The following is a 25,963-nucleotide window of genomic DNA, read 5'->3' as shown; positions in this document are numbered from 1 at the left end:
ATGTGCATTTGACAGTAAGGTACCCAAAGCATCAGATGTATGAAGGGCATGGTGTTTAAACACACACATGTATGGGAAATTAAAATGTAAGGAATTTCCCAGTGTATGGACCAGAAAGCTAAGTCTGAAACAGCAACAACTAAATGGTTGTACTTCTACCTGCAGTGTCTTGGACTGTTTACAAGAGGAAATATTTCTCAATCTGCTGGGACTGCAGCTAATATAATTTTGTCCCTATCTGTATCAACCAAGAGGCTGTTATCATGCGTTCTTCCCATTGGCCATGTGTGTCATTTTTCTGGCTGACAGCTACAATACAGTGTTTCTCCCTTTATGGATAAAGATACAATAGAATAAAAAAGCACTCTTTCATATCCATCATATATAGAGAGAGACGTCTTCCAGTTGCCACGTGTCCCAATTGATTTGAAATCCATGACAGTAAGAGAAACATGCACCTCAAACAGCCGCTTAACCGCTGAACTGAGAAAGTCGTGGGAAGATTCTTCAAGCTTGAAAAGCAAAAACAGGCATTGTCTCTTCATTGGAACAATAAAAATATGTCCGTTAAGAGATCACTGGGGGGACTTCCCTGGGGGCACAGTGGTTAAGACTCCACGCTCCCAATGCAGAGGGCCCAGGTTTCGGAGCTAGATCCCACATTCATGCCGCAACTTTGAGTTCACATGCCACAACTGAGGAGCCCGCCTGCCACAACTAAGACCGGTACAACCAAATAAATTAATTAATTAAAATAATAATAATAATAAAGAGATCACTGGGCTAGGAAGTCACCTAAAAGTATGTAAAGTGTCTCCCAGGTTCAGTTGGTGTGTCCTGAGGTCCAGTGGTAGGAACAAGGGTATATGATTGATTCCTTCTCAGTTATTAATTGAGGGAAGATGGAGGCACATGGGTGGCCTCTCCGGGAAGCTTCCCTGGGACCACCTTAGCCACCTCCTGCTACCTCTCTGCTCTGCACCAGCTTCAAGGACCATGACCTGGCTCCTGTCATTTTCCTTGACTTCTCACTAGAGGTGTCAACAGGCAGTGACATGACCAAAGAGAGGCCACCAGAAGGAAAGAAAGAACTAGAGAATTAGCAGTGGAATGACTTAGAGTTGATGGAAATCCAGTTATAGTGCTCCAGTGAGTAACAGATGCCATCCTGTCATGTGACTTTTAAAGCCACATCACGTAGCTTTTTTTAAAAAAAGTAAACTCATCCTTTTGTATTACAAATACTTGTTAACGGTTGAATAAACATGCGATTCAGACAACAGCCACCCGAATCCAGTGGGCACTCAAATAACAACTGTTGAATGGCCCCAGCTGAATTAGAATAACATTCCCAGGAGGTAGTGCCTGCATCTTTTTTTCTTTCTCTTTCCGTGAATGTAAGGAATCTACTACTTGCAAGTCAATTTAAATTCACGGGCTTCCAGGCCCTTTTCCTAGGTCACTTACCCGTCCAACAGGCACCAGTTGGTGCCTTCAGGATGTAGACGGAACTGAACAGAATAATTTGTTTTAAAACTGTGATCCAGGTCAGCCTGTCCTGCAGGATCACCCCTGACGTTTAGCCATGCGCCACTTTCTCTCCTCGAGAGCCCTGATTTTAAGGTGACACTGGTGTAATTACCAAACTTCTGTTTTAAAAAAATCTGTAAGGATTTATGTCCATGAGTGACAGCACTTGATTCAACTCAAAGCCTAGAAAGGGATCTTATTAGTGCAGAGCCGTGAGCTGTAAATTACTTGGTGTCATAATTAGTGACAGGGGAGTTCTTGGAGCTGGAAAATCCAGAGAACAATTGTGTCACGAAGTCCTCAGTACAGACGTCAGAGCAGAGCTGAGTGGTGAAATGCTTGGCCTCTCTTCCCACGTGCCATATTGCTGTGCCGGGGAGCCAGAGAACCCCGGGTGCCAGCCCTGCCTGCTGTTTCCAGAAGGATGTGCTGTCTCTTGCCCACATTTCACAAGGAAGAGTCAGTCACGATCATCACTTTCAGCCACACCACCAAACGTCCCATCTGTCCCCATGGCACCAGTACCAGGAGCCCAACTACATAAACCTCCCAACGCCGAGAAAAGACTCCCTCGCCACGGGGTGCTGAAGCCCTGGCCTGTGAGGTGTGGCTGGCAGGGCAGGAAGAGGGAGTCGGTGTCTGTGATATCATGATGCTCAGCAGCCTCATAGCTAAAAGGATTTTAATTTTATAGAGGGTGGAAGTTTCCTGTATGTGAAAGGCCAGATGATTGAGTGAGAGGACACCAGCTGAAATCCTTGAGTAGGTGATGTTACATCAAGGCAAGGCGTGCCCACGGAGGGCCTGCTGTGGCCGTTCTTCCTCTCCCGAGGGGCTCCCCTTTCCCAGTCCCTTCAAAGCTGGACCCCACCTTTCCAGATATACCATTCATGTGCCTTTCTGTTCTTCATATGGAATTTTTTCACTTATGAAACCCCTCTCAGCCAGGTTTTTATTTTTTTCTAACCAAAACAGAAAGAAAGGGAAAAAAAGGACTTGGCTGGGGGTGTTGGGAGGGCAGGAGTTGGGGACAAGGCCTTTTAGATCTCCCTGATTGAAATCTGAGCTCTCTGATCATTTTAAGGGCTTGTAAAATGATTTTATCTTTTGTGTTTAATTTTTTTTTAATCAGTCATTTTTCTACAGTTATCGTGGTTTATTTTATTTATTTATCTTTGGCTGCGTTGGGTCTTTGTTGCTGCGTGCGGGCTTCCTCTAGTTGCGGCAAGCAGGGGCTACTCTTCCTTGCAGTGTGTGGGCTTCTCATTGCAGTGGCTTCTCTTGTTGCAGAGCACGGGCTCTAGGCGCACGGGCTTCAGTAGTTGTGGCTCGCAGGCTCTAGAGCACAGGCTCAGTACTTGTGGTGCACGAGCTTAGCTGCTCTGCAGCACGTGGCGTCTTCCCGGACCAGGGCTCAAACCTGTGTCTCCTGCATCGGCAGGCGGATTCTTAACCACTGCACCACCAGGGAAGCCCTTTTTTAATTTTGGATTTTATATTGGAGTATAGTTGGTTTACAATGTTGTGTTAGTTTCAGGTGTACAGCAAAGTGATTTAGTTATACATATTCATATATCCTTTTTCAGATTCTTTTCCCATATAGGTTATTACAGAGTAATAAGTAGAGTCCCCTGTGCTATATAGTAGGTCCTTATCGATTATCTGTTGTATCTATAGGAATGTGTATATGTTAACCCCAAGCTCCTAATTTATCCACCCCCCCTTTCCCCTTTGGTAACCATAAATTTGTTTTCTAAGTCTGTGAGTCTGTTTCTGTTTTTGTTTTTTTTTTAAAGCGCTTCAAATGCTTGCCTTTTAAATTAATTAATTAATTTATTTATTTATTTATTTTTGGCTGTGTTGGGTCTTCGTTTCTGTGCGAGGGCTTTCTCTAGTTGTGGCAAGCGGGGGCCACTCTTCATCGCGGTGCGTGGGCCTCTCACTGTCGCGGCCTCTCTTGTTGCAGAGCACAAGCTCCAGACTCGCAGGCTCAGTATTTGTGGCTCACGGGCCTAGTTGCTCCACAACATGTGAGATCTTCCCAGACCAGGGCTCGAACCCGTGTCCCCTGCATTAGCAGGCAGATTCTCAACCACTGCGCCACCAGGGAAACCCTTTTTCTGTTTTGTAAATAAATTCATTTGTTAAATATCACACCCAGAGAAGAACAACAATCACATTGATGTATTTCCATTTCGATAGAAAGTTGCTTATGCTCACGTGACAAAAACCTGCCATTTAGCCTGTGTGTCCTGGAGAGCACACGCCATTTTCTATGTGTGGCCGAGAGAGGAGTCACCTGCAAGAGCCTGTGGCCTGTAGGAGACACAATGAGTGATTGCTTATGGTTCTGAGAAACCAGGGACTCGGGGTCCCAGCCAACATCAAGGATGTAGAAACAAAAGCTGCATTTGAATCCTTGCTGCCGAAAGCAGTCTTCCTGCTTCCTTCGGGAAAAAGCACTCGTAAAAGCCAGCGGCAGCACGGGGGTCCCTGGCTGCGTGGTGCCCTCATCAACAGCATCCACTTACTCAGTGCGTGAAAACAATTACCTCACTTCTTACGCGTTGTTCTTGGTAAAGAAAGTACCTCACAGCTTGGGCCACAGTAACACCTCGGGGACTTATTAAATGACAAGCTGACAGGCTATCAGATGACGAGTTCATTTGGTGTGCAGTTGCCCATTTGTCTGATTTGGATTTCAACTTTCCTAAGAAAATGATCCCCACTTCTGCTATGCCAAGGAACCCGTTTGTTCAGACACGTTGAGTTCGCCGTCTCTGCCAGTTTTCACAAAACAGGCTGGTTTTGCTGAGGAGGTGCATTTCACAGAGGTAGGAATCACAGAAAGCAGCCTGCCAGCCTCTCCATGGGAGAGCGTTCAACTCCATCTCAGCCACAAAGGAGAACAAAGAGCGAGGTTGCTCCAATACGCCAGTGCCAGAAGAAATTTTAGGGTATAGCTCAGCCCCCGCCGCTGCTTAGAACCAAGGTGGCTCGTGCGTAGGTGGGGGCAATGAGAGGTGAGGAGGACGCATTCCTTCTGGATCAAGTGCTCCCATTTTTTTTTTTTTTGCTGCTGAGAGCTCTTATAACAAAGATACACGTGGCTCGGCTTTGGCTTTTGGATCACTCAAGCCCGGTTTCTGAAGAGCCCCAGAGACACGGTTAGTTACATGCATCATGTTGAACTGTACTTTTCTTTGGGTTGCTCAGGTATCATCATCACATACCATCGCTGTGAGAAATGATGTAAAGAACGTTATGATCACAATGAAAAGCAAAACTCTAAGTTTTCCATGTGAAAGAAAAGAAAGAAGATGCAATGAAAAATGAGTTTGAACGCTGCGAGCATTAGATTCATTTCAGTGCCTGTGCCATGTTGTATTCTGTAACTGCCACAACGGTGACAGCGGTTTTACTTCCCTGCTGACTTGAAGGTCACCATCGGAGTGATGCCTTCATGACAGCACGAGTCCACTGCCTTGCCGGACAATCTGGGTGACATCCCATTATCCCACTGCCTTTATAATGATCTGATCTAGGAGTGTGGCTCTAGAGATCACCTGAAAGGGAAAAAAATGGGCCAATCATCAAGCAATCTTCAGTGACTCAGTGTAATAAGCCCTCCATTAGATGCAAAGATGAGAATTCTTATGTGATCCTAAACAGGCTCTGATGGTACATTTCTTCAGCATCTCAGGTTAATGTTGCAGCTGCTGTGATGTAGGCAGAAAATAGATGTGTTACTTAGCCACCTACACTATTGTGAGAGTTTGTGACTCAGCCTCCATCTCAGGTTTAAAGAATACACTTACATGCTACAGATAAAAACAGCATTGATTAAGGTACCCGTATTAGGAATTAGGTGCCATTGCCACCCCAGGGGTAACTAAGAAGGCTAACAGATGCCTTTGCTTATTACCAAAGTAATTCTTTCGTGAAAACGAAATGCATTTGAAAAAATGATGATCCGTTAGTGACGAGGTCTACAAAAAACAGGGCAAGAGAAAAATGACCAGATTCCTATATTGGAGTGTGGGACAGATAATGATGTGGAGAATTTCAGGTTGCCATGGAGATGTTCTCTGGCTCATTGCCTTCGAGGCTGCACCCCATCAGAAGTCAACCCTCAAAAATAAAAAAAATAAAAATAATAATAAAAAAAAAAGAAGTCGACTCTCTCTCTCTCTCTCTCTCTCTCTCTCTCTCTCTCTCTCTCTTCGAAACTCAAAATATGAATGCAAGGGGGGGTGGTTCATTTCTCTCCTACCATGTACCTAAAACTACAAGGTGGGGAAGATCAAAGACGTCTACAACAGGGCCGCTGCTGAAAATGGTCCAGCTGCAAAGTTGCATACATGCAATGACTGTAGCCCAGGACAGCTCAGCAGGTAATTAAATGCCTGGAAGTGAAGTGTAAACAAGAAGTGGTATCTGAGATCAGGAAAGACATAGCTGATCATGGACCAAAATTACCAAGAAGGCCTTATGGCCTAAGAATTTGAGGGACAGGTAACATCTGGCTCATCATAAGCACTTAATGAATGAGCAGAGAGGTGAGTGTTCCAGGAAAGATGGAAAGGATGAGCAGAGCTTCTAAGACAGCCATGGCATGTCACCCAGACAGTGAGGACACCGCTCTGGCTGTGGTCGAGGGACTTGGTGAGTAAGTGGTACCGTAAAGAGGGTTGGGCAAGATTATTGGAGACCTGAACTGCGATTGGAACTCATAGGCCCTGAAGATTTTAGGTCTGTGAGTAGGATGGTGATATAATGAAAGCCACATTTTACAAACATTGGTCAAGGGTTAAAGCTCAGAATAGATTGGATGGGTGTGAAACTAGAGGCCAGGAGAGGTGATAAAAGCCTAGACTTGGTGGATATGGTCACTGGAGAAAGAAAGGGATGTTTACAAGGCAGCATTCATAGCATTTGATAACAGTGGGGGAGAGATGGATGGAGATGCCTGAACTCTTGTCCTGAACACATAGGCTCCAGGACTCCATCTGAAGCTCAGGAGTCAGTTCTCGGTTTGGGCAGAGGTAGGTCTGGTCTTCTGCTTTGGGGCATTCAGCAGAAGGACAAATGAAAGATATTGCAGAGGATTTTTAAGGCATGAAACTCTTCTGTATGATACTATAATGGTGGATACGTGTCATTATACATTTCTCAAAACTCACAGAATGTGCAACGCCAAGAGTGAACCCAAATATAAACTGTGGACTTTGGGTGACGATGATATGTCAGTTTAGGTTTATCGATTGTAACAAACGTGCTGCTCTGGTGGGGATGTTGGTAGTGAGGGAGGTTGTTCACGTGCAGAAGCACGAAATACCCAGGAACTTTTCGTACTTCCCACGACATTTTGCTCTGAGCCTACAACTGCTCAGAAAAATTAAGTCAGTCCATTAAACAACAAAAACAAGAACAAAAATAATGTAAATTGCCACAGTCGGCATCAAAGACCCCACAGATAGCCAGTATGTGTTCAAAGGTCAATATGTGGACAAAGAAGAATAAACCCTCGTGAAAGTCAACTAAAACGCCATTCAAATGGAAGAAGCGTGAACATTGAGGAAATAAACTAGAGCAAGAAGAGCCGGTCAGAGCAGGGCCTTCCTTTGAAGGAAACCTCAGACCTCACCCACCAGTGAAGACCCATCATGATGAATGAAAGAGTCCAGACCTGCGTGGCAGGAAAAACGGTGAAGGGCTCATGATGGAGAAACAGAGTTTCATTAGGCACATTAGGGAAATCCTGCAGCCATGTTCCTCATTTCTTTGTTGGAAAAGTTAAAAATTCCCAGCATGTTACCACAGTACTGACAATATTTTATGCGGGAGAAGAGACAGAAAACCAAGGTCTTTTTCTTGCTTCTGTGATTTGTGACTCAAAATTAAGTATTTGCTTTGATCCTGGTTTATTTGTTTGATTGATTGATTAAAACCATTCAACTGAGGATTATAGTGTTGGATGGTAATGTCATTGACATGGTATGTGTGATTTTTCTAAGTCTTTTGACCCCTTAGGATAAAAGGATGCTCTGACTACCTAATATTGCATTGGGGAAAAGACCCCTTGGCTGAAAGAAGGCAGTTCAAAATAAGTCTGTTAAATAGGTTGAACAGTTCATGATTAATATTACTATTTACATTTTATCTCCCATTTAGGGGGTCCTGGCTTATGGTGTGTACATAAATAGGTCAAGTTTACTGATTATATAAAGACCCATAATGCAAAACAAGTTTATGCTGATGGTACCTAAAGTATGTAGATTTTTAAAAATCTATCCAGGGCTTCCCTGGTGGCGCAGTGGTTGAGAGTCCGCCTGCCGATGCAGGGGACACGGGTTCATGCCCCGGTCCGGGAAGATCTCATATGCCGCGGAGTGGCTGGGCCCGTGAGTCATGGCCGCTGAGCCTGCGCGTCCGGAGCCTGTGCTCCACAACGGGAGAGGCCACGACAGTGAGGGGCCCGCATACTGCAAAAAAAAAAAAAAAAAAAAAATCTATCCAATGAAGCATTTAAAGTTACTGTCTGATGAGTAGTTTAGTGTAACTTGGGGTCATGTCACACACTCAGATCCATCTCTGGATGAATTCCCTTTATCTCCCAGAAGAGTCAGTGCTGGCCAGGGTTATTGTTTTAATAATGCCCATGTCTGGTGTTAATGTTTACCAGCCAGTTAATCAGAACTAGAGAGAATACATGCCATGTTTGCATTGTGACAAGGAAGACATCATTTTACAATTAACTTTATTACAACTGGAATGTAATCATACAGCAGCACCTCTTTTCATTTTTTCATTGCAAAGCTTTAAAATAATTGATATAGAGATACAGGCAACTTTGGGTACCATTTATGCATACAAACAACACTGATTTTCATAAGGGTACAGAAATATACTCAGCTGTACATATCCATACAATTATTATGAGGTATCTTTGCCATCTTTACATTAAAAAGGGATTGTTTTGTGTAAATAACCTGTGAAATAAGATTTTGCACTTGTTTTCTTAACAGTGCAATAAAAAATCTGATTCGCGAATTAGGTACTGGGGATCCATGTTAAAAATCACTGTAAATGTATATATTTATTTGCATATATTGAGTGTTTTTTTTTTTTTTGCTTTATAACAAATTTAATCAGTTATACATATACATATGTTTCTATATCCCCTCCCTTTTGCGTCTCCCTCCCATCCTGAATGTGTTTTGAATTGCTAACTTAAGAGAAATATAATCGTAGTCTTTTACATATAGGCTATAGTAGTTCGGAAATGCAAAAGAAAAGAAAAATACTTGATTCCGTCTTAAGAAGAGTCTTGAAATTGTGCTTCAAGTGTGAGCAAAGGAAAGAATATTTTCAAAAGATCTTGCACTTGCTCAGTAATGACGTTTCATATCACTCTCTCCCCGTAGGCCACGCAGTGCAGATTATTTTATGCAAGAAGCTAAGCGAATGAAGCATAAAGCAGATGCAATGGTAAGACCTTTTCTCTCCAGATCCGTTCCTCCAAATGACGTTTGTACCACAGCTTCATCACTGGGGCAGCATAGCTAGGGTCATTATAAAATCTATTACAAGGATGGCTGGGTCTGTTAAAGGCAAAAATGTTTATTTAATCCATTGCTCATCGCCCAATAAATTATGACCTCAACCAATAATGTCTGACTGGGAGGAAGCCCTGGATAAACTCATATTTCAGTTTAGACCTAAAGTTTGAATAGGAACCAGAGGCAGTGGAGTCAGTGGGTGGTAATAGTTTTTTTCCTTAAAAAAAATAACACCCAAGTTAGCATATTTCTCCCTTGTTAGCCTGGCCAACGCTTGGCTTGGTCCCAGGATCAAATCCCTTTTCAAAAAGACTTGTGTTCTTCATGTGTACCTGCCAAAATGAATTTTTCCTATGAATCTGGACAATCCAGAAACTATTTCACTGCACATAAGACCCTGAAGTTGTATGATTTGATGTTTTCAGAGAGTAACTTTTCTGACTTGGATAATTTATTTGAGAAAGCTTAAAGCCTTCAGGCAAGAGTTAGAAAACTGCTGTTTTTTTCTAAAAGAGATCATATGGTTGTTCTGTCAGAAGATCTCATCCAAAGGGAGTATTTCCCATCTAGTAATTCTAGTTCTGCTCCCCTCCAGCGCTCATAAGTGAAATCAGGGCGCTGGAGGTGAAGAAGGCATTTCAAATGATCTTCAGAGTATTATTCCAGGGTTGAAGATGCCTAAACCACAACTGTACCCCACCCCCCCAAGGCTACTGATGTTGCCCACCAAGCATTTATTTAGATGAAGCTAACTGCCTAGGTCCACTGGTGTACAGAGAAAGAGCCACGGGGTGTCAGAAAATACAGAAGGGAAATAGGAGGTAGAGTTTTTGTCCTCACAGTCCCAGTCTGATGGAGGGTTCTGGTCCCCCGAAGAAACCGATGCATGGTCACGTTGAATTTTAAAGCAGAATGAAATGTCCTGCCTGAATCATCCAAGGTTTACTAGGCTTCCTCAGTCAGTGTCATCTTGCCCAGCCTGGCCTTTCCCAGCGATACTCTGCTCCAGCCATGTTGGCCCCCTGCCACCTCTAAGCACACCTGACTCGTGCCAGCGGGCAGGTCTTTGCACCTGCAGAGCCTCACACTCACACGCACACCCACACCTTCAGTGTCCTCCCCAAATTCAGCCAGATCATGCTGTTCCTTCCCAGTTTCCTCCCCAGCCTCCCTGTAGCCCCATCACTTGCTCCCTCCCTGCCCTCTCTTTGGCACTGGACTCCTTGCTTTGCGTTCGGTTGGTTAATCACAGGCTGCCTTGCACTTTGAGCTATCTTGTGAGTGCACATTTTTTCTCTCCAAATAGATGTTCCTGGAAGGAGCTTTTGTGTGTCAAGTACAGACCACACAGAATCAGGTGCTTTAGCAAATACTTATTGAAAGAAATGACTTCCTTAATCTGAAAGCACTGCCAAGAAATATTGCTCTGTAGCCTCTTAGGGTTATAAGCTGTTTAAAATTTTGACTTGCTAATGCGGGAGAATTCTGCTCTACATTTCCCTTTCCTGAGGTGTCATGAATAATGAGAGGTTTTTTTAAGAGGCAAGACTTAGATCAGTAGTTAAGAGTATCTGTGTAATTCTGTTTTGATTGATGAAGGAGTGTTTGAAAACTGCGGAGATGATGCAATTCAAATTTAGAATGTGTCATTATCCACCTAGAGGAAGAATGCATGGAACCATGCACGAACCTGATGTGTACATTTAGACTTATGAGAACCTGAGAACGTAAAGCTGATTCTTGGTTATCCTCACTGATATGGGTAAAGATTAACATAAAGTTAGGTACCTCCTATAATCCCAAAAGGTCCTTTTTTCATTTTATTCATTTTCAACGTTGTGTCCTTCAAGCTGAAATCACGCCTTGGGCTTTACCTCCTCTCCCTTTCTCTCCTCACCCTCACGCTTAGGGTGACGTTCTAACTGCTAACGAAACAACTAAAAAATACATACTTAAAGGAAGACGTGGAGATATAAATGTCAGAAATAGTGTAAAAGATAATAAGGAAGGCCTTAAACCATCAAAGTGAGCGTATACCCCAAAAGTGTGAGAACTATTACATGGAGTCAGGCCTAGGAACGTAGATATGTATTTAGCACAGCGGTGAGGACCAAGGAGCGAAGTTGACAGACCATTAGGAGCTGGAAAGAGGGCAACAGAAATTAAAGCAACCGTGAAGTTCTGCACAATTCTGATTGACAGTTGTGATGTGGATGTGGTATAATTCTGTATAACCATTTACTCACTTACCCTAAACCAGTAGCAATTTGCGAAAATACCTAGAGAAGGTATTACCCTATTTCTCTCTTCTCTCAGCTCCATTCACAGGAGTTTGGAACTTCAAAGTCGGGTTTCTCAAAGTGTATAAATTATGTGACAATGATGTTTGAAAAACTATTCCTAAGGAAGACACTATATTAACTCTCTTGATCAGGTGGAAAAGTTTGGAAAGGCTCTGAACTATGCTGAAGCAGCCTTGTCATTCATTGAGTGTGGAAATGCAATGGAGCAGGGCCCAATGGAATCCAAATCTCCTTATACAATGTATTCAGAAACAGTTGAGCTCATCAGGTAAGCGCTGTGTTTTCTTGCTTGGGGGCAGGGGTTGGGGGTGCAGGGAAGAATGTATATAAGTGCTGTGAACACAGAAAAGAATGTCAACCTGCACTGTCAGCTACCAAGAACCAATGTTCATCCCCCAAATAAGAGTGGACAATCTGGGGCTTCCCTGGTGGCGCAGTGGTTGAGAGTCCGCCTGCCAATGCAGGGCACACGGGTTCGAGTCCTGGTCTGGGAAGATCCCACATGCCACGGAGCAGCTGGCCCCGTGAGCCACAATTACTGAGCCTGCGCGTCTGGAGCCTGTGCTCCGCAACAAGAGAGGCCGCGATAGTGAGAGGCCCGCGCACCGCGATGAGGAGTGGCCCCCACTTGCCACATCTAGAGAAAGCCCTCGCACAGAAACGAAGACCCAACACAGCCATAAATAAATAAAAATAAATAAATAAATAATGATTTAAAAAAAAAAAAAAAGAGTGGACAATCTTGCAAGACGTTTTTGCAGAGCCTGCCTCCTTCACTCTCTGTGTGAGTGCCAGGCCAGCAGTGCCTCTAACCCCACTGGCTGCAGAAAGGAAGCTGAATCTGAGGGAGTTGTGAGATGTCTACTTCACCCAGCTGGGAAGTGGCAGAATTTGAATTCACTACATCTCCATGCTGCTTTTTAAAAAAAATCTGATCCAGATTCATATAATCTAAATCCTAACTTCATCAGTAAATGATTCAGGAGTATTTAATGAAAGGAAAGAAGATTCAAGGGGATTTTAGGAAAGGAAATCCATCCTACACGCACTATCGGAAGAGGTGCTGGCGTTGTTCTGGTCTAAGACTTGGACATGAGCGCCATCCCCCGGCCTGGGTTAAGACCTGTAGTATAAGCAGAAGCAGGGTTTCTGACGGGGCACAGCAAGGACTTGGGTGGGAGACTCTTTGTCTTCCATGATGGCAACATGGAAAGGCACATCCTTAATGTCTCTTTAATGAACCATTAAGGGAATTTCATCCATTAACACTACCGGGAACCTTCGTCATATGTTTTATGTCTTTAGCTGGTTCAACTGCTTGGGATAATGTCTAATACCCATTATGTGAAATAATCCTTCCCAAAACTAACTTTAAGAGACTTTTCTAATTCTGGAATTCTAGGCAACCTAAGAGTAAATGTGGTTTACCATGTCTCACCATTCCAGAGGGAAGATTTCTAATCATCCTTCTTGGTATGTGTTGGCCCAGGTTTGCTCCTTGGTATTTTACACTGTTCTCCTTCAGGAAATAGGACAGGATGACAGCCTTTGACTTTGTCATCCCAGGATCAAGAACACATCATCTTCAAAAAGTACTTCTCAAGAATGTTTTGAAAGTTAACACTGTCCAACCATTTTTCTTATTAAAATATTTCTATTACACCAATGTACTGGTGATTCCTTCATATTGTTTTCTTACATGGTACAGCATTTTGGGCAGTGAAGAAAAGAAATTGCCATAGTAAAAAAAAAAAACTTAAAATTACTTTAAGAGATCCTAGATTCTCACATTTCTTCCTCAGAATAAGGCACAGACTCAGATGCCCACAGGCAGGCATGGAAGAATATGGGTGGAAGTGGACAGGCACAAAGCCATAATGTGTTCTAGAATGTGAGTGCCTCAAACAGAGGGATGTTTTTGGTTTTTGTTTGATCTGTTCGTTTATGTGGTCATAACCCCTGGAAAAGATCTTAGAACATAGTATGTACTCATGAATATTTGAGGAATGAACAAATAAGCAAGTCACAGGGCCTCTGGTGAACTGCATAGCCTGCCTAAAGACATTCAAACTTTAAAAAACAAACAAATAAATCCAAACAATCATAAAAGCCTGATGTCAAATAAACTGGAGGTGCTGATGTGCACACCCGCTCTCCACCAGAGATGGGACCTTGCGTGGGTGGAAAACACAATCCATTTTCTAGATGACTGAATAGAATCCCTTAAGCTACTCCAAAAACTAAGATTAAAAAGAGTTTTTCTACTGAAGCCCGCGCACCTAGAGCCCGTGCTCTGCAACAACAGGAGCCACTGCAATGAGAAGCCTGTGCACAGCAACGAAGACCCAACGCAGCCATAAATAAATAAATTTATAAAAAAAAAGATAAACTGATAAATGCTAAATAAATGGAAATACTATATTCAAAAAAAAAAGAGTTTTTCTTATCTGAGTTAGAAAACAGCATTAATATACCACTTGAATCTGCGTGTTGCCCACCAGGTTTGAGACTCCCCTCCCCCACTGAGAGACACTCGGGAGCTGGGAGCACTCCCAAGGAGGATCATGCCACAGGTACCCAGCTTAGGATGTGCTCTTTGTCCCAGTAGGCAAGAGAATTCCTTTCTCCACCAAAGGACACCAAGTGACTGGGGGACACTGGCCAGTGGAACCCTGCCACCACAGATCAAAATTGCACCACAAAGCCTCTGAAAATTAAATTATAAATGGAACCATAGCCCACAGAAGTAGGTTATGACTTGCCTGCTAAACCTAAACAAGGTGACTTCCTTTTACAAGAAAAGATTTAAATAGGACCCAGGTGTCTCCTAACATAATAGCCAAGATGTCCAAGATACAATAGAAACTCACTCATCATACCAAGAAACAAGAAAACCACAACTGAGATGAGAAAAGACAATCAGTTGACACCAATAACCAGGATGAATCAGATGTTGGAATTATCTGACAAGGATTTTAAAGCAGCCATCATAAAAATGCTTCAACAAAGAATTACAAATTCTCTTGAAACAAACAAAAAATGAAAGTCTCAGCAAAGAAATAGAAGTTGTTTTGAAAAAGAACCAAATGGAAATTAAAGAACTGAGAAATATAACAAATAAAAATCTCACTGGAGGGGCTCAGTAGTAGAGTAGAGATGACAGAGGATAGAATCAATGAACCCGATAACAGAAAATAGAATTTACCCCCCAATCGGAGCAACAGAGAGAAAACAGACTAAAAAAAAAAAAAAGTGGATAGAGCTTCAAGCACAATAACAGTAGAACCTCCATGTCATTATTGGAGTTCCAGAAGGAGAGGGAGAGAGTGGAACTGAAAGATATTTTGAAGAAGTAATGGCTGAAACTTGCCAAATTTGGCAAAAGACATAAACCTACAGATTCAAGAAGTGGAGAAAAACCCAAACAGCATAAACAGCCAAAGCAATGCATGCCAAGACACATCAAAACGACATTTCTGAAAACTAAAAACAAAGGAAAAAAAAATCCTGAAAGCAACGAGAGAGGAATGACACATTACCCATAGGGGGACACCAATTCAAATAACAGCTGACTTCTTATCTGAAACCATGGAAGCCGGAAGGGAGTGGCACAACATTTTTTAAATGCTGAAAGAAAAAAACTGTCAAACTGTGAACTCTAGATTCAGCGAGACTTCATTCTTCAGGAATAAAGAGGAAATAAAAACATTCTCAGACTAAGGAAAACGAAAAGACTTTGTTTCTAACAGACCTATCTTTAAAGGTTGGCTAAAGGAAGTTTCTCAAATGGAAAGGAAGTGACAAAAGAAGGAATCTTGGACCAACAGGAGGGAAGGAAAAACAACGTAAGAGCAGAACTATGGGTACATGCAATAAACTATCCTCTTCATGAGTTTTATAAATCAGTTGATGATTGAAACAAAAATTATACCACCATGTGATGCTCAAGACAATGTTATTTAAAAGCAGTGAGGGCTTCCCAGGTGGCGCAGTGGTTGAGAGTCCGCCTGCCGATGCAGGGGACGCGGGTTCGTGCCCCGGTCCGGGAAGATCCCACATGCCGCTGAGCGGCTGGGCCCGTGAGCCATGGCCGCTGAGCCTGCGCGTTCAGAGCCTGTGCTCCGCAATGGGAGAGGCCACAGCAGTGAGAGGCCCACGTACCACAAAACAAAACAAAAAAAATAAAAATAAAATAAAATAAAAGCAGTGACATGGGGGCTTCCCTGGTGGCTCAGTGTTTGGGAGTCTGCCTGCCGATGCAGGGGACACGGGTTCGTGCCCCAGTCCAGGAGGATCCCGCGTGCCGTGGAGCAGCTGGGCCTGTGAGCCGTGGTCACTGGGCCTGCGCGTCCGGAGCCTGTGCTCCACAGCAGGAGGGGCCACAGTGGTGAGAGGCCCGTGTACCGCAAAAAAAAAAAAAGCAGTGACATGGAAGTAAGGTTTCAACTCTTCAAGCAAAGTAGAAAATATTGATACCAATAAATTGTGATGAGTCACATATGTATCTCGTAATACCCGGAGAAACCACTATGAAAACTAAGCAAAGAGATACACTCAAAAACACTACAGTGGACTTCCCTGGTGGCATGGTAATTAAGAATCCACCTGCCAATGCAGGGGACACAGCTTCAAGCCCTGGTCTGGGAAGATCCCACATGCAGCAGAGCAACTAAGCCCATGCACCACAACTACTGAGCCTGCACTCTAGAGCCTGCGAGCCACAACTACTAAAGCCCGCATGCCTAGAGCCCGTGCTCCGCAACAAGAGAAGCCACCGCGATGAGAAGCCCACACACTGCAACAAAGACCCAACACAGCCAAAAATAAATAAATTAAAAAAAAAAAAAAACACTACAAGTCTGCATGCTATGGAGATAGTGTAATAACAGTATCATTTCTTGAGCAATTTGCAATAAGCCAGCCTACTATGCCAAGAACTTTACAAGCACTCTCTCACTTAATCCTTACAGCAATGATATGGGATGCAAAGTACTCATCTTACTTTATAATAAATAAGGAAATGGAGGCTTAAAGCTGTTCATTTGTCTAAGTTCTCACAACTATAAGGACTTGAACCCAGGACTCCCTGACCATTCCATATACTGCCTCAGCTCTCTCCAAGTGTCTGCAAGTAGCTTGGTATATTATTGGAGAAAGGAACGGCCATAGACCTCTGGTTCAGAGAAATAAGTGAGATTGAATAAAGTTCATAAAATCTACTAGTTATGCATCCAGGACAGTTATACTACTGTCAAAGTAAGAGTTCCATAACAATAAAAAAGGAATAAATCCAAGCATTCATCTGAGTACAAGGAATAAAAATTTTTCTGGAGATTGGCCTGGAAGGATTGACCTTTGCTTCCATCTTGTCAGCCACTCAGCCATAAATCAGAATTTGTAAAAATGGATGTGTCACCATATACGTGGATAACGCTTGAACTGATACCACTCTTGACCATCTGTAGCGTTTGGACTTGTACTGTTTAAAGAGCAGAAAGCTGCTAGATGTTCCTAAAAGCCATTTTGTTCTAGTCATCACAGTCATGTCATGCTTAGAGAAAATTAGGCAGCCTCAGCTGGCTTCTAAGAAAGAACTGTCAGCAAGCACTATGAAAAACTAAGTATTGGGCAGAGAGAACTTCCATCCTAGAAGATGTTCTGTTGTTAATAAGAAAGCTTTAATTTTTTGTTTTTCTTTCCTTTTTTTTAAAGATATGCTATGAGACTAAAAACCCACTCAGGCCCCAATGCCACACCAGAGGATAAACAGCTGGCTGCATTATGGTAAGTGCATCACATCAGATTAAAATAGCCTCCCCAGCCTCGTACATCTTCACTAGCAAACCAGGTGCTGAAATGCATGATGGTTTTCTAGCGCTTCTGACACACCATACCAAAGGCAGTTCTCATGGTGGCCAGGGAGAGCCTGCGCCCTGCTGTCCTGTGCATGAGGTGAATTCACAGTGATTGAAAACCAACAGGTCCATGACCCAAGGACCCATTTTTCTGTGTGTGTGTGTGTGTGTGTGTGTGTATGTGTGTGTGTCTTAAAATCAGGTAAGTCTGTGTTTTCAATCATTTGAATGTGAATTGTGCCAAATGTAATTTCTTGTGTTTAACATTTTAGAGGCAATCAAAATAATTCATCTGTCTCTTTACATGTGGGATTAGTAGAACTGAATCAAGATGATGGATTCAAGTTCTCAACCCATTAAACTGAGGAGCAGTTCATTCCACTTTGATAATAAAAGCAATACTTAAATGTTAATCAACACATAATAAGTTTTTTCTCTATAATGGTGACAATGATAATGATTATAATAATAATTTTCCCCATGACATCTCCTTAGTACTCCCTCAAATCACAGGACACACCTCTCTGTTGGTTCCTCCTGTGATGGGGAGCCAAAATGTCTTTCTCTCTGATGGTTCATACTCCACTTTAGAACCTGGTCTGCAAGTTGGAGAACCGAATCTCAAAATAATATAACAGCAACATACACAAAAGAGAAAACATTAGTTTTGCATCATCACGTCCTCTGGAGTTTGGTGTGCTAAGAAGAGACTCTTGGTCAAGGGTGTATTGTACAACACAGGGAATACAGCCAATATTTTGTAATAGCTGTAAATGGAAAGTAACCTTTAAAACTTGTATTAAAATAAAAAATAAATTGAAAAATTTTAATTGAAAAAACATTTTTAAGAGACTATTAAGTCGTATTTGGTATGTTGGTATTCTAGTATGTCAACACCAGATCTGAGTTAGCAAATAATTAGGAGTGGAAAGAACCAAGGAAAAGTGGATCTGGAGAACAGGGGGAGGGAGAAGGGTGAGCTGGGACGAAGTGAGAGAGTAACACTGACATATATACACTACCAGATGCAAAATAGATAGCTAGTGGGAAGCAGCCGCATAGCACAGGGAGATCAGCTCGGTGCTTTGTAACCACCTAGAGGGGTGGGATAGGGAGGGTGGGAGGGAGACGCAAGAGGGAGGGGATATGGGGATATATGTATATGTATAGCTGATTCACTTTGTTATAAAGCAGAAACTAACACAATATTGTAAAGCAATTATACTCCAATAAAGATGTTAAAAAAAAAAAGTGGGTATGGCTCAGGAAATGCTTTCTGTGCTCTTTTCAAACTTTAAGTGCCTTATTAGGATTAATAAATTAACAATGGTTAGTTAATATTGTATAAAGTAGAATGCTAGTATGTAAATAACAAATATATAAACTGTAACATAAAATAGTGACTACTCCCAGTATGGTTTTTATAAAGTACATTCATATCCGTTACCTTATGTGAACTAATTATAGTCCAGTACAGTGGTAGGGAAGGGAATAAAAACAGGTGAAAAGGCTGGCTATTCTTTTAGCAAAGCCGCTGCCGGAAGTCCAGGGTGTCAAGGCAAATCAGAATAAGGTAGTTGTGCCCTGAAATTCACCCGGTAAGCAGTGAGAGCTATGTGCTAGAGCTTCCTCCCTCCTCTCATGTAGAGAGACTGTCTCCTAGTGGTGGAAGAAGAAATGACAAGCCCCTCAGTCCCAACAAAGAAGCGGTAGAGCTGCTTTCTGTCTTCATATTTATATTCTTTAGTTATATCTATTCTTCATTTATTCATATTTCTTTATATGAAGTGATATACTTGTGGAGTAACTCCTTGAAATTTTGAGTTACATTGAACAAATAGGAAGGTCAGATGCCCACCATGCTATAGACCTGGAGTGCACCTGGAACAGCAAGATTGTTTTTAAGTCTTGTTAGCACAGGGCCCACTCATACTTTCGGGGCCTATTTCTCTTTTTCTGCTGCAGTTACCGATGCCTGGCTCTCCTGTACTGGCGGATGTTTCGACTCAAAAGGGATCACGCTGTAAAGTATTCAAAAGCACTTATCGACTATTTCAAGGTACTGTCTGGCTAACAGGCGACATGTTGTACCCAGTTGTCTCCCTGTCAAAGACATTTTCAAGGTAGAATCCATTGCTTTGGGGGTAATACAGGAGCTGATACCCATACGAACCCCATTTACGACATACTCGTGGAGTTCACGGCTCAGAGGATGGCCTTGAGAGCCCATCTAATTTATCTCTCAGCCTGTGTCCAAGTATTGTTATAGCCTCTAGAGAACGAAGATCCCGTTACCTATCCCAGTGTCCTAGCAAATCCATCTTTATAGCTAACATAAATTGTTCATGTTCACTTAGAGCTTCTTCCTCTGAGAAGTAATTCCTTAGAACTTCCTCTTAGCTATCTCCAGTAGCTAATTTAATTTTTCATAAAGGTGTTATTTTAAATGGTAAGAAATGGCTTGTTAGAACCCAGAGGCACTAGAACAGTAGCAATGTGCACGTATAAGGATAGAATTGCAAACCGTGCTAACTTTTACCTATCTCAGGGGATGAAGTCATTTTCATGGGGAGAATGAAAAAAGGGGGGGGAAAAGACCAGAAAACCTCTGATGTACTGTTGTGAATAATTCATCTGAGATTTCTGGGCCTCTTCACTGCCCATTTGACTGTAGAAAGAAGAAATTACGCCATTTCTACCTCCACCGGCTGTTTGTCAGATATACAACCATCATTTTCGATCTTTAATCCCCAACCTCCACTTCTTGGAGATGATCTCTGATGAGCCGGCTGTGTTGGGCATTCCATGGGCGATGTCCACCCAGCATACTGTCTCCTTCTAGTCATGCATGCAGTGACCAGGAGCTAAGCCATTGTCTTGGTCCATTGACGGTCGTCAGTCAAAGTGACAAGTACTGACACTAAGCCTTTCCCTTTACGTTGGGCGCCTAAGGTCAAGATAAGTAGTTTTCAAAAATTTAGAATCTAAGAGCGAATACTAAAGAGAGTTATTACAGTCAAGCAAAACGCTTGAATAAAGAAGGAATCTGAACTCTGTAAGCCACAGAGGTTACAGCAGAACTTTTAAGGGATCCAAGATGTTCTTAATGTCTGTAGGCAGTCCATGAAACTGTACAGAATGAATAGAGAATACAACTTAAATATCAGAGCTTCCCCCCCAGAAGGTATTGGTAGATACCCTAAATCAAAGGCTATTTAAATACTACTTAAAATTCAGAGATTATGAAACCTTTAGGAAACAATGATAATTGGTCCATAAAAAATGAGTTTTATCAGTACAGCTGGCTCTGAATAAAAGGCCTTTGTCCCCACCTGTGTTTTTCTTATAGTCACAGGACTTTAGTGGTAGGGGAAGAGGCCTGAAGGCTGTTTTGCCAAATTCCCACATGTAAGGCCATTTCTTACCGTTTTGATAACACCTCCACTAAAAACTAAAAATCAGTCACCACTTCATAAAGTTCTCTTTAACCAAAAGAAACACTTTGTCTCTGGGGAACCAGGCTGAGGCTATTTTCTTGTCTCTGGAAGGGAAAATTCAATATTATAAAGTCCATTTTCTCCTTAACAGTCTCATAGACTTATGTCCCAGAAAGCATTATTGGGCTCTCAGGGAGGAAATCATCTGTACATTTAGAAGCTTTCCTTGCCAAAGGCAAAAATGTCTTTTAAATGCCTGATGCAAGCAACTGGCTCATGCAACATATCCTATATCAGAATTTTAAATAAATCAGAATTTTTGAATTCACTATTGTTCAGGAAATACATTTTAATCTGTTCTTTTAGAAACAATTAAGAGCAACTTCCTTTAAGAGAAATACTTTTAAGCTTCATAAGTTAAAATGGTAACAGTTGATGTCTCATGTATTTTCAGGCATTAAATATATGTCAACAGTTTCTGCAAATATGCCCTACGTTTAAAAATAAGACATTCTCATTGTGTCAGTGGGAGGGGGCAGCTGCCTCCCACTATCTTCCAGAGAGGAAGCCAATAGCCTAGTAATTAAAAACTCCCCAGATCCAATTTCTGTGAATCTGCATTTTAGCTACAATGTCAGCCATTACTTCTCTCCATGGTCACCTGAGAACATGTTATTGTGGGCTGTTTAAACTCAAGCAGATGGTACTCACTGTCAATGTTTTTATTTTCCTGCAGAATTCATCTAAAGCCGCCCAAGCCCCATCTCCATGGGGGGCCAGTGGAAAGTAAGTTCATTTCTCCAAAGGGAAGGTGATACATGAGATGTTGCATGACGCTGGGTAAGGTGCTCCTCTGCTTACAGTGCCCTGAGGGGCTGCCCTACCAACCTCTCCACTTGTTTTCCTATGCTCTCCCCTTCCAGGAGCACTGGCACCCCATCCCCCATGTCTCCCAACCCCTCCCCCACCAGCTCCGTGGGATCTCAGGGGAGCCTCTCCAATGGGAACGCCCTGTCCCCATCAACCATCGTCAGCATCCCACAGCGCATCCACCAGATGGCAGCCAACCACGTCAGCATCACCAACAGCATTCTCCACAGCTATGACTACTGGGAGATGGCGGACAACCTGGCCAAGGAGAACAGAGGTGTGTGTGCCTCTGGGGAGCGTGTGCGTGGTTCAGCCACAGCTCAGGGGGACACCCTGATCCTTGGGCATCAGTGGGTGAAGAAGAAATAGTAGAAGCTGTCACCTACTGTGTGAACTTTGCCGGACTTCTCCCCCTCACTCAGGGCCTTCTGTGCCTTTACCTACCTTTATCTTTACTGTGGGAAAGATCAGAGATAGTGATGGAGATAGAGATGATATAGGTACCAATGTTACAGATACAAATTATATAGATAAACACACACACGTTTTTTTCCTTCGGACAATGAGCTCCTTCAAGGCAGGGATTACATTTTATTCAACTCTGTATTCCTAAGACCTGCCTAGTGCCTAGAACACAGTTGGGGATCTGAAGTACTGGATGAATTAATTAACTGATGAGTATGAACGTTGCTAGCTATTGAAGTGATAGCTGCTTACAACTGAAAAAAAACGTGTTTGATGGGTAAGCTGTATTTCTTTTTAAATATTTGTTTTTACTGATTACAAAAGGAATGCATGTTTACTGTGGCTAAATTTGTAAAGTACAGAAAAACTATAGAGAAAAAAATTTTTTTGATCATCTGTAATCTTGTCACTAAGAAATAACTACTATTAACATTCTATTGAAAAAAAAACCTTTTGAAATTCCTTCTCATTTTCTCCAAATATGCATGATTGTTGCCAAAATAAGATCATAGTATATATACAGTTTTACCTCCTGTCTTTTCTTCATTTTACATTATATCAGGCATTTTCTCATGTCACTAACTCATTCAGAAACACCTTTTATGATGATTCTCTAATACTTTCAAAATAGAGGTATGCAATCACAAGTATCATGATTTTTCAAACCATTCCCCTGTTGTTGGACATTTGTGTTACTTCCAATTTTTTCCCACCGTTACAAATAACGTTACGATAAATATCCTCATGTCAGTCGTTGTTCATATTTCTGATTACTGTCAGAGGAGGGAGTTGTAGAAGTAGAATGTGGAGGTCAACAGGTATAGAGTCTTTTAAGATATCTATTGGTATATTATTAACTTTCTCCCATAAGATTATACCAATTTACTACTCTTTCTCCAGTGCTGGGTGAGAGTGTAAATCTGAGCTCACCATCAAGCCATTAAAGGCAAATTTTGTCCCCATGGTAACATGTGCCTCTGAGGCTAAGATCGGGATGTCCATGATGAGATGAGGAACCAAAGGCACAGATAGGCCTGAGTACGTGAAATTGATAATGAAACCAGACAAGATATGACAGTAGTGTGGCAGTGATGCACCCTGAAACTCCAGTGGGGTGCCAAGGAGGTCAGTGCCCGGGGCTGAGGCCAGCAGGCTCGCCAAAGGAGCTGGCACGGAACAGGGTTTTGAAAAGCAAACAGTAGTTGAGTGGCTGAGATGGAGTGGGGTGCATGTCACAAGTGGGTGAAACAGAAGGGACAAATATACAAATGTCCGCAGCCAGTTTGGGAGAGCCTGAGCAGGCCAGGCTCCAGATGGCACTGCCAGCTGCTGCCAGACGTCCCTCAGCAGAGCTGCACATCCGGTGCAAAGTCCGCATGGCTTCCCCAGACCTGCCCCTCCTCCCCTGTTCTTCTCCTGACCTCCTGCCACACCGTCCCCCTGGCCACCTGGACCGTGGCTCTTCTCGGAGCCTCCCCAGCAGGACCTCTTTCAGCACATACAAGAGCGCCTTTGAAAGAATACTCCCAGCTCCTTACTTTCAAGGAGTGCCATTCAGTGGTCCAGTTAGGGCAGCCTGGCAGCCACATGAATTGATTCGTCTCTATGAGCCACCAAACCGTGATCTCTGCGATGGCAGAGCCTACACATGCTTCATCTCGGTGTACTCCCTGCCCCTGCCCTCCTGCACCTAGCGTGGTGCCTTGGCAGTAATACATGTTTAAGGAAAGGACAAACCCAGAGAATGTCCAAGGACCAGAAGGTGACCTCAGTAGAGGTGTTTCAGAACCCATCTGTGAACAAGGACCTACAGTATAGCACAGGGAACTAACTGTACTCAATATTTTGTAATAACCTACAAGGGGAAAGAATCTGAAAAAGAATAGATATATAACTGAATATATATAACTGAATCCTGAAACTAACACAACAGTGTAAATCAACTATCCTTCAGTAAAATAAAAATAAAAGACAATTTAAACAAGCTGGATGCTCCAAAAAAAAAAAAAAAAAAAAAGAGAGGGACTTCCCTGGCGGTCCAGCGGTTAAGACTCCGTGCTTCCACTGTAGGGGGCATGGGTTTAATCCCTGGTCAGGGAACTAAGATCCCACATGCCGCACGGTGCAGCCAAATAAATAAATATAAAATTAAAAAAAAAAAAAGAAAGAAAAACCTGTCTCTGATTTGTCTCCAGGAGCCTGGAGCCCACTCCATCGGACTCCCACCCTCCCCCGACAGGGGCTCAGCACGTAGCACATCTGAGGACAGTGTAAGGGATAACAGAGCTGCAGGCCAGGTTCAGGGTGGGACGCATTACTGCACAAGGAGAATGCAGCCTGAGGAAGTACATTTTCTTTGCTCTTTGGCTAAATAAATGCCATTCGTTTGGGTTTGGTTTGGTTTGGTTTTGCCATGCCATGTTTCCTTTGTTTATTCAGAATTATTTCAGTAAAATACATACATATTTTTCCTCTCTGTCTGTCTACATGTATATATTTTAAACATGAAGAGTTAAATCTATTAAAATCAGTGTACTTACAGAACAGTGAAAAAATGACATGTAGAACACACAGCATCCATTAAATTCAATATTGTAAATGTCACTCGTTTGAATTAGAAGTCGCCAGCTGAGGGATTATTGGGATATAGGTGAGCTCTCGGGGGCTTTATTTTGTTAGGTTGAGCTCATGTCAAGTGATGGGACAGAGAAGGCTTGATTTATAAAGAGGACCAAGTGTGTGTCCCTCTAACGACCCTCTCTTTTTCCTAGAATTCTTCAATGACCTGGACCTGCTCATGGGGCCAGTCACCCTGCACAGCAGCATGGAGCACCTGGTCCAGTACTCCCAGCAGGGCCTGCACTGGCTGCGGAACAGCACCCACCTGACATAGGGACCCCGCCTTCGGGCTGGAGGGCACTCTTGTCTTCACGGACAGCTCAGCATTTCTGGACACTGTGCTCCTGAAGTTCCCAGCCACAGCATTTCTCAAACGGCGGTGAATATTTTCTCAGCATCGAACAATGGTCTTTTCTCCCAGGGCATGTGTGTTTGTATGTGTGGGTGTAGAAAAGCTGCCTGTGTAAGTGTGTAAGAGACACAGCTCTTTAGAACACGTTTTCTTTGTCTAGTTTCCATAATCCCAGGCTAGACAAAGGGATCAGACGTTTCTGATTAGAGAAAACACACTTACACACACACACACACGCACATACACACACACACTTTCTAGTTCAAAGCTAAACCGTGACTTCTTAGAACATTCAACGAAAATCTCATGGGTTAGTGAACCAGGTGCAATACAGCACACCAAAAGCTTGACTGCCAGCTAAGATGATCTTAGTTCTTATACTTTTGATTACTTTCAGTATTAATATACTCTCCCCCAATTATTATTTTTTTGATTGTGTGTATTAATGGGTAATTGAATAATGAAAATAAGTCAGTTATTTTTGTGCTGGACGTTTACTAGATTGCATGTTACCAAATACCCTGCCTTTTGTCTAGTACCTGCCCCCTCCAGCCAACTTTACTGTCAACTAAACGTGTTAGAAAACAAGTGAATTGACTCCCACGGGCCTTCCCTGCCCTGCCCCGCAAAACAGTATGACCGTGACACTGAGATTTGGTAAAACCTCAGTGTCTTTGAAAATTCACCAACATGAAAGCAGCAACAACTGCTTTTGGGGGCTCAGTGAGTAATTGAAATCTTCTGCACATGCCAGGAGCCCGCCCGGCACATGTGTTTCTTCTTCCTGCCACTGTGACCCAGGGGCTGTGGAGCCACATGGTGTCTGTCGGCCGATATTTTTCAAGTGTTTTCTTTCCATGATAGCTTTCTTACCAGTTTTCTTGGCCAGATGAGGACATTACCTAGGATGTCCGTTCACTCGGATCTGTATCTGTTGCTTCTCAGGCCAAAAACTATTTGCTATCGTGAT

The 25,963-nt window shown here is 42.8% G+C and overlaps 1 protein-coding gene across 1 annotated transcript in view; it reads left to right on the top strand.

The window, feature by feature from the left end:
* The window catches only part of AFF3 (ALF transcription elongation factor 3), a 553,308-nt gene extending 528,251 nt beyond the window's left edge, over positions 1-25,057 (top strand). The window contains exons 18-24 of the mRNA XM_082641946.1: positions 8,958-9,021; positions 11,527-11,663; positions 17,108-17,179; positions 19,216-19,309; positions 21,424-21,473; positions 21,611-21,834; positions 24,794-25,057. Of these exons, the coding sequence (XP_082498072.1) occupies positions 8,958-9,021; positions 11,527-11,663; positions 17,108-17,179; positions 19,216-19,309; positions 21,424-21,473; positions 21,611-21,834; positions 24,794-24,915 (763 nt within the window). The 3' untranslated portion in view covers positions 24,916-25,057. The remainder of the gene's footprint in view (positions 1-8,957; positions 9,022-11,526; positions 11,664-17,107; positions 17,180-19,215; positions 19,310-21,423; positions 21,474-21,610; positions 21,835-24,793) is intronic.
* Positions 25,058-25,963: the final 906 nt, after the last annotated feature.

This window comes from Mesoplodon mirus (genome assembly GCF_964341445.2).
Source record: "Mesoplodon mirus genome assembly, chromosome: 14".
Classification (NCBI taxonomy): domain Eukaryota; kingdom Metazoa; phylum Chordata; class Mammalia; order Artiodactyla; family Ziphiidae; genus Mesoplodon; species Mesoplodon mirus.
This window is presented reverse-complemented; position numbering and strand designations above follow the sequence as displayed.